We start from the raw sequence: 14,223 nt of genomic DNA, 5'->3' as shown, positions 1-14,223 counted from the left end.
AGGAGGAAGCAGGCTCCCTGCAACGCAGAGAGCCTGATGTGGGGCTTGATCCCAGGACCCTGGGATCATGACCTGAGCCGAAGGCAGAGGCCCAACCCACTGAACCACCCAGGTGCCCCCTGCCATTAATTTTTATCATTTTTCTGTAATAAGAGCAACTCTGTTTACCTTTCAAAGCGTGTTAAAAATGGGAGTGTTTTGTTTCATGTGAGATAAAGTCAGAGTTAAAAGGTCGTGCCCAGGGCTCCCTTCTGTGTATGGACTGTAGAACACCTGAGAAATGCCCCCCTTTCTCACGCATGGAATCTCTAGACTGGAAGGAGGTAGGCAGAGGACTAAGGGATTCATTCAGTACATACCGTATTTATTGACTGCCCACTGTCATCAGGCACCATGCGAGATGTTGGGGAGGCAACAGTGAGTCAGACTCATACCCTGCCTTCTTAGAATTTGCATTCTAATGTGGAAGAGGCATATAGTGAACACATCAAGAATTACATAGACATAGCAATTACAGAATGTGATCATTCCCATGATACACATCATAGTTGGGGGCAGGGTCCTTTTTAGATAGGGGCAGTCAGCAAAGGGTCTCTGGGAGGGTAGAAACCTGAGTGCATTTTAGAAGGCCACAGCTGGCCTCTTTGCTGGCTGCTGAGGCCATAAATGTGTGGCGTTTACTATACTTGATAGAATATGTGTGCCATCTGCACCGAAGAGTCAGAGTGCCCTGGAAACCCTGAGGGGACCCATAGTTGGTGCCTGCCTGAGCAGGAATGGAAAAACACAACACAGTTAATTTATTAAATGACTAGATTTTTCCTTGGTCATCTTACATTCATCAGCACCATGTTTTATTCATTTTCTTTTGCACAAAGATGGCCTAGAGAATACTTAACTACATGCAAGATTCTTGTCTTTTGCCATTCCACACAGAAATTCTTATAGCTATGTACAATCCTCATCAAACATGTAAAAGATGCATCCATAATGAAATTTTCTCTTCTATTATTACTTTATTGGTTTTTTTGTTGTTGTTTTTAAGATTTTATTTATTTATTTGACAGACAGAGAGATCACAAGTAGGCAGGGAAGCAGGCAGAGAGAGAGAGGAGGAAGCAGGCTCCCTGCTGAGCAGAGAGCCCGATGTGGGGCTCGATCCGAAGACCCTGGGATCATGACTTGAGCCGAAGGCAGAGGCTTAACCCACTGAGCCACCCAGGTGGCTATTATTATTTTATTGTTAAGGACAACATGATTTAGGTAAAAAAAAACTTTATAGAAATTAGTTTCATTTGCAAAAACTCTATGTACAGCATTTAAAATATATTAGATTGAAGGGAGAACATGACTATCAAGTAACATGACTCCTGTAGAGTTTCCACTTAACATCTTATCCTTCCATTTTTATTAGTTGGACTGTCTTATTTTGGTTTTTTTTTTTAAAGCCTTATCAGTGGATCATATTTCTTAAATAGAAATACCTGAAAGATATATACACACAAAGCAGACTGAGATTTACAGCAGAAATATGAGACTTCAGTGTCGCTCAAGCAAATGTCATTCACTCATCCTTCCAACCATCCATCAGTATTTGTTCAGTCTACTAACCTAATAGGTAAAATATGCTGGAGCCAGAGCCACGTATGGCCCTGTCCCTGAGTGAACAGTGTTTATGATTTTTTCTTTGCAGACTAAGGCAATTCTCTTGAAGGTATGGAAATAGCTAGAATGTGGCTTGATAGTCTATAGTAAAGAGTTTGAAATTATCCAACCAAGGTGATAAAAATGGATGAACAGAACAAATTCTGGAGAACTACATAGGGTGGCTTACCTACGAACCCCAAAAGAAAACTATTCTACTAATGAACTTGAGTAAGGCATCTGATTACAATGAAGACATCACTATTTTCCCTATATTCTAGTTTAAAAACATGACAATTAAAAAGCATCTTGTTCAGGGGCGCCTGGGTGGCTCAGTGGGTTAAGCCGCTGCCTTCGGCTCAAGTCATGATTCCAGGGTCCTCGGATCAAGCCCCGCATCTGGCTCTCTGCTCAGCAGGGAGCCTGCTTCTTCCTCTCTCTCTGCCTGCTGCTCTGCCTGCTTGTGATCTCTGTCAAATAAATAAATAAAATCTTAAAAAAAAAAAGCATCTTGTTCAAAATAGCAAGAAAAATAAAACATATTTAAGTATTATCAGGAAATAGGACTTTAATCAAGTAAACTGTAAAATTTTTATGAGGAACATAAAGACTTGAACAAAAGCAGGGAAAATTGTTACTCTTGATGACAAGATTAAATGTTAGAATGCCACTTCTTTCTGAATTACTTTAAGACTTAAAGGAGGGGCACCTAGGTGGCTCAGCAGGTTAAGCCACTGCCTTGGGCTCAAGTCAAGATCAAATCCCATATCAGGCTTCCCCTGCTCTGCGGGGAGTCTGTTCCCCCTCTCCCTGCCATTTCCCCTGCTTGTGCTGTCTCTCTCTCTCAAATAAATAAATAAATAAAATCTTTAAGATTTAAAAGGGGATTTGAAGGGATTAGACAAAAGTATGCTAAAATCTAGTAGACCTCTAGATAAACAAGGACAATTAGAATTATTAAGTTAAGGGGTGGGGAAGTGTAGGGACTGGACTGCTGAGCATTAATATATATTCTAAGGCTATAAGAATTAAGATGGTTTAATGCTGGTTTAGGGATTAACCAAAGGCATCAATGGATTTAAATAGAATGTCTAGAAAAATATTCAGGCACAGACACAGATTTAATCTATGATTATAGTTGCTCTCGGGAAAATGGCTAAGCATTCAAAATTAAGGCCTCTTTTTTATACCATGCAATCATATAATTCCAGATGGATTAAAGATTGAAATATAAAGAATAAAGTCATATTTTCAATTCAAGATGTTACATTTGGAACATATGCATTTACTTCTGCTCCCACCTAAACCCCACTTAAGTATGAGTAAAATTGATTTTTTTTAAAGGTTTAAACACCCACAGGAATGAAAAATGGGAGAGAAAGCTACAAAACTTTGAAAAACAAGGCAACAAAACTTCAGAAATCAGACCAGCTAGTGACTTGAGTGGGAAGGGTCCAGTGGGAGGAGCAGAGATATGGCCCTTTCAACACAGTGGAAACCCCCCAAGACTCAGGCCACTGGACGGGAGCAGAAAAGTGGGGTCAATTATACAAGGATTTAAATTTGTTAATAAGTTATTCTACCTCCTACACTATGAAGTTGCTTCCCTGCCCACCTAGGTGGAAGCCAGAGTTTCATGCTCTAGAGAGGGTCTTCTAGGAACAGCTGAAAACAGGTATTCAGTGAAAGTTACACAGTGAATATTGAGGCTTTACCCTTCTTCCCAAAACATACACAGCCAAATTGATGGATTCTAGGTGGGATGTTAGACACACCTTCCCTGAAGATTTGCCCAGACCAAGAGAAGAGATACAAAGATATCAAAATTAGAGGCTTCCCCATAAAATGGTTTATTGACCTCTCTCTAGTAAACCTAAGACCACAGCTCTGCCTCTGGCTTAAGAGAAGTCCATTCTAGATTGGGGGATGGGGAGTCCTGCCTTCCATTTTTCACTCTAGGAAACATCTGCTGAATTGTTAACTCTGCCTCTAAGATGGGATGTCCCTGTGGAGAAGTCTTTGGCCCAAGCAAGCACTGATCCTTGGCCCCACTGGTCCCACTATGCTTGTAGGACAGATGTCCTGCAATGCAGGCAGCATGTACACTGCTCCTGGCCATCTGGTCACCCTCAGGGGCTCTCCCTGCTCTTCAGCAAGAACTTCCATAGCAATTATTTACACCTTTTCACTCTAATTCCTCAACCCTAAACCTCAACTTTAATCTCTTACTTTACTAAGAAATGGAGGCTGTCTTATGCCAATATCTCTTCATATCCAAGTTGCTCTCATTTTCTTGACTCCTCTTATGTACAGAGAAGATGTGGCCTCTTCTCTAAACCTAATGAGCCTACTTAACGATCCTGTTTCTTCCAACCTGCCCTGGAGCCTTGTCCAACCAATTACCTCTTGTCTTGCATCTTCAATTCATTCCCTCTGCCCACTTGTGAGAATGTGTGCAGTAGCGCTGAGATGAGCCACTCAGCCTCCCTTTCAAAACTGAAGGACTTATTCTCCAGATACTGGGAGTGCTGGTGGAAGGTGGCCCTCAGCCATCAGCCCACTTCAGGAGTTGCCTCGGTGGAACGAAGTCACCATACTGTCACAACTCCTTCTCTGGGCAGCTCTTCTTTAATGACTGGCTCATGGTGGGAGCGGGAGATGGGGTGGATATTAAGACCCTGCCCTCTCACTGTAAATTGGGACAACAGTGAAGGGTCTTCCCTGCTTCAGAATTCCTCATGTGTTGGCTGAGGTCTTCAATGAAACTGCATCTCACCCAGCCTCTCCCTCAGTCCAATTCTGTCTATTGCCCTTGCCTCCCACAGTTCTTGAACCTGAGAGCATCTCTACAAGCTAGTGGCCATCTCAGAGTCTGTATCCCAGGCTCCCCTCTCTATGACAGCAAGTCTGTAAGTCATGGACATTTAATTAAAAAGTTTGATAGGGAGTAGCAAATTGCCCTTTCGAAAGGCTGTACAAATTTGTATTCCTATCAACAATCCAGAAAAGTGCCTCTTTTCTCACACCTTAACTGTCACTATTGGATATCCAATTTTCAAATATTTGCCATTCGCTAAGTAACAGATGGTATCTCCTTCTTGCTTGATTTGTATTTTTAAAATTATGAGTAAGAGAGAATATTTGCACATATTTATTGGCCCTTTATATTTCTTTCCTTTTCATTTGTTTGTTCTTTGACCATTCTTTTATTAGATGGCTATATATTGATTTTTTTGTATACAAAAAAATTGTATTTTTTGCATACAAAGATTGAATTTTACTATAAATAAATTGTGACTTAATACAAAATGAAAAAATGCTTTAAAAGTAACATATTCATTTGTTGCATAATCTGTGTGTTTAACATTTCTTTTTATTATGTTAGTCACCATACAGTACGTCATTAGTTTTTGATGTAGTGTTCTAAGATTCATTGTTTACATATAACACCCAGTGCTCCATGCAATATGTACCCTCCTTAATACTCATCACTAGGCCAATCCATCCCCTACCCGACCCTCTAAAACCGTCAGTTGTTTCCCTGAGTCCATAGTCTCTCATAGTTCATCTTCCCCTCTGATTCCCACCCCCCATTTTTCCCTTCCTTCTCCTAATGTCCTCTGTGCTATTCCTTATGTTACACATATAAGTGAGACCATATGATAATTGACTCTCTCTGTTTGAGTTATTTCACTCAGCATAATCTCCTCCAGTCCCATCCATGTTGATACAAAAGTCAGGTATTCATCCTTTCTGATGACTGAGTAATATTCCACTGTACATACGGATTGCATCTTGTTTATCCATTCCTCTGTTGAAGGACATCTCTGCTTTTTCCATCTCTGCATATTCCAGAATATGCTGATATGAACGTAGGGGTATATACGGCCCTTCTTTTCACTACATCTGTATCTTTGGGGTAAATATCCAGTAGTGCAATTGCCAGGTCACATGGTAGCTCTATTTTTATTTTTTGGAGGAACCTCCACACTGTTTTCCAAAGTGGCTACACAAACTTCCATTCCCACCAACAGTGTAAGAGGGTTCCCTTTTCTCCACATCCTCCCCAACATTTGTTGTTTCTTGCCTTGTCAATTTTTGCCATTTTAACTGGTATAAGGTGGTATCTTAATGTGGTTTTGATTTGAATTTCACCGATGCCTAATGATGATGAACAGTTTTTCATGTGTGTTAGTCATTTGTATATCTTTTTCTGAGAAGTATCTGTTTATGTTTTCTGCCCATTTTTTGACTTATTTGTTCTTTGGGTGTTGAACTTGAGAAGTCCTTTATAGATCTTGGATATTGGCCCTTTGTCTGTAGTGTCATTTACAAATATCTTCTCCCTTTTGGTGGGTTGCCTCTTTGTTTTGTTGACTATTTCCTTTGCTGTGCAGAAGCTTTTAATCTTGATGAAGTCGGAAGAGTTCATTTTCACTTTTGTTTCCCTTGACTTTGGAGACATGTCTTGAAAGAAGTTGCTATGGTCAATGTCAAAGAGGTTACTGCCTATGTTCTCTTCTAGGATTTTGAAGGATTCCTGTCTCATATTGAAGTCTTTCATCCATTTTGAGTTTATCTTTGTGTATGGTGTAAACAAATGGTTCAGTTTCATTCTTCTGCATGTGGCTGTCCAATTTTCCCAACACCATTTGTTGAAGAGACCATCTTTTTTCCATTGGATATTTTTTCCTGCTTTGTCGAAGATTATTTGACCATAGAGTTTAGAGTCCATATCTGGGCTCTCTACTCTGTTCCATTGGTCTATGTGTCTGTTTTTGTGCCAGTACCATGCTGTCTTGGTGATCACAGCTTTGTAATATAGCTTTTCAGGCAACGTGATGCCCCCCGTCTTGTTTTTCTTTTTCAGCATTTCCTTGGCGATTCGGGGTCCTTTTTGGTTCCATACGAATTATAGGGTTGTTTGTTCCAGCACTTTGAAAAATGCTGCTGGTATTTTGATCATGATGGCATTCAAAGTACAGATTGCTCTGGGCAGCATAGACATTTTAACAATGTTTATTCTTCTGATCCATCTTTTTGTGTCTTCTTGCATGTGTCAATTTGGCGTCAGTTTCTTGCCTGAGTATTCTGCAATTCCTAGAGTGTAGATCCTTCATCTCTTTGGTTAGGTTTATTCCAAGGTACCTTCTGGTTTTTGGTGCTATCATAAATGGAATCAATTCCCTAATTTCTCTTTCTGCAGTTTCATTATTAGTGTATAAGAAAGCAACTGATTTCTGTGCATTGATTTTGTATCCTGCCACATTACTGTAGGAATGTGTGGGAATTCTAGTAATTTGGAGATGGAGTCTTTTGGGTTTTCCACATAAATTATGTCATCTGTGAAGAGAGAGAGATTGACTTCTTCTTTGCTAATATGAATACCTTTTATTTCTTTTTGTTGTCTGATTGCTGTTGCTAGGACTTCTAGTACTATGTTGAACAATAGTGGCAAGACTGGACATTCTTGTCATGTTTCTGATCTTAAGGGAAAGGCTCTCAGCTTTTCCTCATTGAGAATGATCTTCACTATAGATTCTTCATAGGTAGATTTTATGAAGTTGAGGAATATTCCCTCTATCCCTATACTCTGAAGGTTTTAATTAGGAAAGGATGCTATATTTTGTCAAATGCCTTTTCTGCATCAATTGAGAGGATCATGTGGTTCTTCCCTTATTAATTTGTTCTGTTACATTGATTTGTAAATGTTGAACCACCTTTGCATCCCAGGGATAAATTGCACCTGGTAGTGATGGATAATCTTTTCAATGGACTGTTGGATCCTGTTAGCTAGTATCTTGTTGAGAATCTTGGCATCTGTATTCATCAGGGATATTGATCTGAAATTCTCCTTTTTGCCTGGTTTTGGGATCAAGGTAATGCTGGCCTCATAGAAAGAGTCTGGAAGTTTTTCTTCTGTTTCTATTTTTGAAATATCTATTCTCCTGAAGCTATTATTTTCTTAGAATGTTTGGTAGAATTTCCCAGGGAATCCGCCAGGTCCTGGACTCTTGTTTTTTGGGAGGTTTTTGATTACTGGTTCAATCTTGTTACTGGTTATTGGTCTATTCAGGTTGTCAGTTTCTTCCTCTTTCAGTCTTGGAAGTTTATAGGTTTCCATAAATGCATCCATTTCTTCTAGGTTGTTTAACTTATTGGCATAGAGCTCTTGATGATTTCTGATGATTGTTTTTATTTCCTTGGAATTAGTCGTGATCTCACCCCTTTCATTTATAATTTTATTATTTGGGGTCTTTTCTTTCTTTTGGATAAGTCTGGCCAGTGGTTTATTGATCTTATTAATTCTTTCAAAGAATCATCTTCTGGTTTCATTGATGTGTTCTGCTATATTTCTGGCTTCTAACTCATTGATCTCTGTTCTAATCTTAATTATTTCTCTCCTCGTGCAGGACTTAGGCTTAATTTGCTGTTGATTCTCCAGTTCTTTAAAGTGTAAGGAGAGTTTGTATATTTGGGATTTTTCTATTTTTTTGAGTGAGGCTTCGATGGCTACATATTTCCCCCTTAGGACCGCCTTTGCTGTATCCCATAGGTTTTGAACTGATGTGTTTTCATTCTCATTGGTTTCCATGAATTGTTTAAGTTCTTCTTTGATTTCCTGGTTGACCCAAACATTCTTGAGCAGGATGGTCTTTAGCTTCCAAGTGTATGAATTTCTTCCAAACCTTTTCTTGTGATTGAGTTCCAGTTTCAAAGCATTGTGTTCTGAGAATACAATGTGCAAGGAATAATCTCTATCTTTTGGTATCAGTTGAGACCTGACTTGTGACCCAGGATGTAGTCTCTTCAGGAGAAAATTCCATGTGCACTTGAGAAGAATGAGTATTCTGTTGGGCGCCTGGGTGGCTCAGTGGGTTAAGCCACTGTCTTCGGCTCAGGTCATGATTTCAGGGTCCTGGGATTGAGTCCCGCATCGGGCTCTCTGCTCGGCAGGGAGCCTGCTTCCCTCTCTCTCTCTCTCTCTCTGCCTGCCTCTCCGTCTACTTGTGATCTCTCTCTGTCAAATAAATAAATAAAATCTTTAAAAAAAAAAAAAGAATGAGTATTCTGTTGTTTTAGGGTGGAATGTTCTGTATATATCTATGAGTTCCTTCTGGTCCAATGTGTCATTCAATGCTCTTGTTTATTGATTTTCTGCTTGGATGATATATTACTGAGAGTGGCATGTTAAGATCTCCTACTATTAATGTATTCTTATTAATATGACTCTATCTTGATTAACAGTTTTTTTATGTAATTGGTTGCTCCCATGTTATGGGCATAGATATTTACAATTGTTAGATCCTATCCTTGGACAGACCCTTGAAGAGTGATACAGTGTCCTTCTTCATCTCTTGTTACAGTCTTTGTTTTAAAATTCCTATTCTAAGATTTTGAAATTTCTCTAATATTTAAAATTTAGCTTCAATGCCACTGCTATCACAAAGCTGTCCCTGAGTACCACCTTGTCTAGAAATTAACCCCATCCAGTTCCTTTCCCTTTATATTAAAATCCCATTGCTCATTACATTCTGAATCACAGTTATTTTTATCTTTCTCCAAACTCTTCCATTAGATTGTGAGTTACTGAAGGAAAAAAACCTCCTTTTAGATATCTGTGTATGCATTCCAGTATCAGGGATATGCTTTGCATACAGTGCTACTTAAATATTTATTGAATCAAAATGAATTAACAGGTACAGTTTGATTATGAGGTCCTTAACTAATACTCTTCATGAAACAAGGAGGTAAAATTAAAGCACTTTAGCTAGAACTCCTAGATCTGCCATCTTCAGACCAGAGCCATACCTGTAAAGGGCTGACTGCAGGAGCAGCACACAATTCAAGTTTTAGGGCTTGTACCTTAGGGCTTGCAACATGACAGGTGACCAGAACACTCCCAGGTAAGTAGGTAGGTCAGGGAGATGGTTCCTAGCAACTGGGGTACCAGGCTTGGAAACATGGTAAAAAGTGGCCCTCCATCAGATACAAATACACATTGTAAACAGAGCTGAATCCCCGAACAGCACAACCATTCTGCCCCTACCAGTGACATAGATTTCTTCTTGACCATACTTCTGGTTGATAAAGTTCTTAATGATGTTGAAGACCCAGCTACAAGCAGGTAGTCAGACTCTCAACTGGCTAAATACATGGAGTTATCATCCTAGATGGATTAGTCATTGCAACGCAGGGAGCCATTAGTACTGATTCACTGGTTACAGTTGCTCTCCTCTAATTCTCTCTTGAGCCCATTTAAACACAGCTTCCACCCACCAACACTGTTCTTAGTGAGATCATCAGTGACCAGTGTGTTGCTGCCACGTTTAATTCTTAGTCCGTCCTCACCTTACTTGACCTGCCAGCAGCATGGACCCTGTGGATCCCTCCCTGTTCCTGGAGGACTGCTTTTGACTCCTGGCACAGGATGCCCTTGTAGCTTTTCTAGATGCTGCTGCTTTTCTTTGCGGGTTCTTCCTTTGCTTCCTGGGCTCTGAACTTTGTGGTCCCCTAACGTAAAGCACACGCCTCAGAACTCTTTCCTTTTCTATATTCATTTTCTTGGCGATGCCATCCAGTTTTATGCCTTTCAGTACTGGCTACCTGCAGACAAATTCCAACCTTATCTTCTCCAGCCAAAGATCCAACTGCTGTACAACGTCTCATGTAGGTATCTGCTAGTTAACTAGCTCAGTCAGCATTCCAAAACTGAACTTCTGATCTCCCCACCCCCAACCTGCTCTTCTCACAGTCTCTCCATTTCCATGAATCACATCAACCAAGTAGTTTTTCACCAGTAACTCTGGTGTCATCCTTCAGTCTTCTCTTTTCCTCACACCATGTCCAGTCTGCCAGCAAATCTATTGACTATACCTTCAAAATACATCCAGAATCTGACCATTTTTCACCCCCCCCAAGACACTGTTACTACCCTGAGCAAAATACAGAACTGTTCTGCTCTCTATGGACTATAACATACAGGGTTAATGTGTCAATCCGAGTTAAGAGTCTATATAAAGAACTTAATGCTGAGCAAAATGTGCTCAATATATTTTTATTATTTCTGGTTTCAGACAAGATTTCAAGGAGATAGGACCATTAAAATGGAAGCCCTTGGCTCCTTTTCATGCAACTGAATTTTCTTGTTCGACACATGCAATTTCAAGTTTTAAGATTTTAACAGAGTTGAATAAAGTAAGATGTGTTACTTAGCTTAGCTTCTTAGAAGGAAAAACAAAAAAAAAATTGGCTTACCACAAAACTGTCCCAAGAGCCAAAGAAAGGGTTAAATAAATAGTACAATGGCAATTTGAGTCATTGGAATCCTCTAGCCTGAGTAAGAGTAATTTTCAGATAATCCGACACAAAATATTTTTAAATCAAGGTTACATGAGATTGTTACTTATGATATCACACAGCAATGTATGGCTCTGACTTCGCAACTTGAAAGAACTTGGGGGACAGGAGCAAACTGGTTGACTATTTCTACAGCAACAGCTGGGTAAAAGCCACCACTTGTATAAAACTGTCTCATAAGTTTACCTGTCATCTCACTTCATCGGTCATCCCAACTAATTGTTTATAGGTAGAAAGTCTGGAAAGGGGGCGCCTGGGTGGCTCAGTGGGTTAAAGCCTCTGCCTTTGGCTTAGGTCATGATCTCAGGATCCTGGGATCGAGCCCCGCATTAGGCTCTCTGCTTGGTGGGGAGCCTGCTTCCCTCTCTCTCTTTCTCTGCCTGCCTTTCTGCCTGCTTGTGATCTCTCTCTGTGTGTCAAATAAATAAAATCTTAAAAAAAAAAAAGTCTGGAAAAATCTTTAGCAGTAATATCTGAAATGTCAACAATATTAAAATAAGCCTGAATGGTATAGGAAGCATCTCAGATAAGGCACAAATTAGACATACATATTTTGCTAATAAAAACCACTGCAGGGGCGCCTGGGTGGCTCAGTGGGTTAAGCCGCTGCCTTCGGCTCAGGTCATGATCTCGGGGTCTTGGGATCGAGTCCCGCATCGGGCTCTCTGCTCGGCAGGGAGCTTGCTTCCTCCTCTCTCTCTCTGCCTGCCTCTCTGCCTGCTTGTGATCTCTGTCTGTCAAATAAATAAATAAAATCTTTAAAAAAAAATAAAAATAAATAAATAAAAATAAAAACCACTGCACTACAGAAGCAGAAAAATAGTTTCATAGCATTTAGCTTGTCCCTTTTTAATGTCATTTTGGTAATATATGTAGTAAGGTTTTTGAACAGATAAAAAAATGTTCATCTAATTTCATTTTAATGTTTGTGGAAAATCACTTTCTTTACACTTATTTTTTCATTTTTTTCTTTCAGCCTGCACAAATTGTGTGTGTATGTGTGTGTCATCTACTATGTGCTGGATAATGAGAAAAAACAATGATGAATTGTTTTTATTACACTTTAGAATTGTAAAAATATAATCTCTTTGTAAAAATATAATCCTTTTACATTTAAGAGCTAGGTTATAATGGCTTTGGATGTTTTCAGAAGGGGGAAATAACTCCAGTATGAAATCATCAGTTAACTGTGCTTAATTTGCTATTAGTTTTTCTTTGTTCAAATTTAATTATGTATTAAACTCTCTGTTCCTCTGACACATACATGATGTATACAACGTAACAATTTTATTTCACATTAGATGTAAAAGTTATAGTAAACTCCCATTGGGACCTGGGGCAGGATTATTTCATGTAGTCCATATACATGATATATGCTAATATTTATTTTTTATAGGATGTCCTGATAACACATTATATGCTAATTTTTGTTTTGTTTTGTTTTGGTAGGATGTCCTGGCTGTGCAAAGTTGGAAGTCCTAGCTCTCGCATTGACCGCACGAACTTTTCTAATGAAAAATTCATTACTAAGCTTGACTACTCAGATTTTAGTATTCGATACTAATAGAAGAGAAATAAAAATTGTAATGCTTATAATGCACAACATTAGGTATTCTTAAGTCTGTATTAGAATATTAATAGAGTGAGTTCAAAAAGGAACTTTCTGTTCTGAAAGGTACAACAGAATGTGTTACTAAAAATGACACGAAGTTTTACTCAACTATGTTTTTAAAAAGTAAAAACTTCGCATTACAAAACATTTAATATGCATATTTAAACTTGCTAATGGAATCGTTAAGTCTAATGAATGTTCTAGCAAACATGTTATTTGGCTAGGCTTAAAATAAAGCTAACCATTTAAGGATTATTTGTCTGAAATGAATTCTAAAACCTTCTGCGTAATATTTTATTATTGAAGTTGAGTCATTTGTTTAAAATAAAGACCCAGTCATTAGATATAAATGTGTGATGATTAGTATAACCATAAAGTCCTATCAATAAAGAATTAATTTTTAAAATCCTGGTTGAGGTTGGAGCTGCTTAACGCTTCCTATGAACTATATGGTTCTGTATAGTAAGCAGGTGAGTGATGAAACAGATAAGACCCCACAATTACAGTATAACCAGCAGCATGATTTGTGTCAACAGCTATCTACAATGAATGTCCTATTAACCAGAAAGGGAACTGAGAGTCTAAATAAATCATCCTGTCCCCTAACCTTGACCTATCATTTGGGGATTTTTCATCTGTAAATGGTAATTAATTAAGCAACAGAATAGTTTAAGGGGAAGGTTCATTTCTATACCATAGAATTACACTCTTGAAAGAGGAAGATCTTTAACTCCAAATGCTGGGGAGTTTCAAATGTTTAGGTCAATACATGCATATATCCTTCAAGGATTTCCCAATTTTTCTAACACTGGAATCCTTCATGAAAACAACATTTTACATGAAGTACCTAAAGGAAGTGAAACAGCACAACTAGTAGGATTGAAATGGGCATGGACTTCCCTGCATACCTGCACGCTTGGTCTCACTTGCTGTGCTGCATCTTGTCGGGCCTTGCACAATTTCATACACCCTAGGAATACACATTAGAAACCACCATTCCACCTAGGGAACCGATCTCCACTGCTCCTCTCCATGGAGTGGAGCAAGAAAACTTCAGGCCTCTCTCCCTCACCTGCTGCAAGATGAGAACTGACAAAAGGAAATGAAATGGGGCGGACATTGTTTCTTTGAAAGGTTAACCCTGTGGATAATGGTAATATTATCAAATATACATATGACAGTACAACATCAGCAAATGACAAAGATATTTTTAAACTTTCTAAGAACACTTAATAAAGAACTTTCCTGTTATTCTAGTGTTATCATCATGTTGAGTATTATACTCAACATTTGTCAAATATTATACAGCAGACTCTATTGTGATACTCATTTGAATTTTGCTCTCCTTTTATTTCCCTACTCCTGTTTGAAGGCACAGAGAAAAGCCTTTGTGTTCCCTAAGCTCCGGGAAAGCTTTGGTGCTAGTCTCCTAAAGGCAACGTATCTTCCCAGGTTTTATTTTTAAGGAGGGCATGATGTTATGAATTGAGAACAAAGATAAACACTTGGCCTTTAGCAGGTAAAAGAGAAGCAGAAGTGGCAAGAGCCCAGGGTAGGAGGAGATTATCCAAGACTTTGGAAAAGGACCAAAGGCTGTGGGTTTCCCA

General features: G+C 39.0%; 1 protein-coding gene across 2 annotated transcripts in view; it reads left to right on the top strand.

Annotated features, from left to right (window-relative positions):
• ACYP2 (acylphosphatase 2) overlaps window positions 1-12,869 on the top strand; it is a 185,017-nt gene extending 172,148 nt beyond the window's left edge. For both annotated transcript variants that reach the window (XR_014314891.1, XM_082743628.1), the window contains one exon: window positions 12,454-12,869. Coding sequence is in view for 1 of the 2 variants with exons in the window: in XM_082743628.1 (XP_082599754.1) it covers window positions 12,454-12,568 (115 nt within the window). In the remaining variant the exon portion in view is untranslated. The remainder of the gene's footprint in view (window positions 1-12,453) is intronic.
• The last annotated feature ends 1,354 nt before the right edge of the window (window positions 12,870-14,223 follow it).

Source organism: Mustela nivalis (assembly GCF_964662115.1).
Source record: "Mustela nivalis genome assembly, chromosome: 8".
Classification (NCBI taxonomy): Eukaryota; Metazoa; Chordata; class Mammalia; order Carnivora; family Mustelidae; genus Mustela; species Mustela nivalis.
This window is presented reverse-complemented; position numbering and strand designations above follow the sequence as displayed.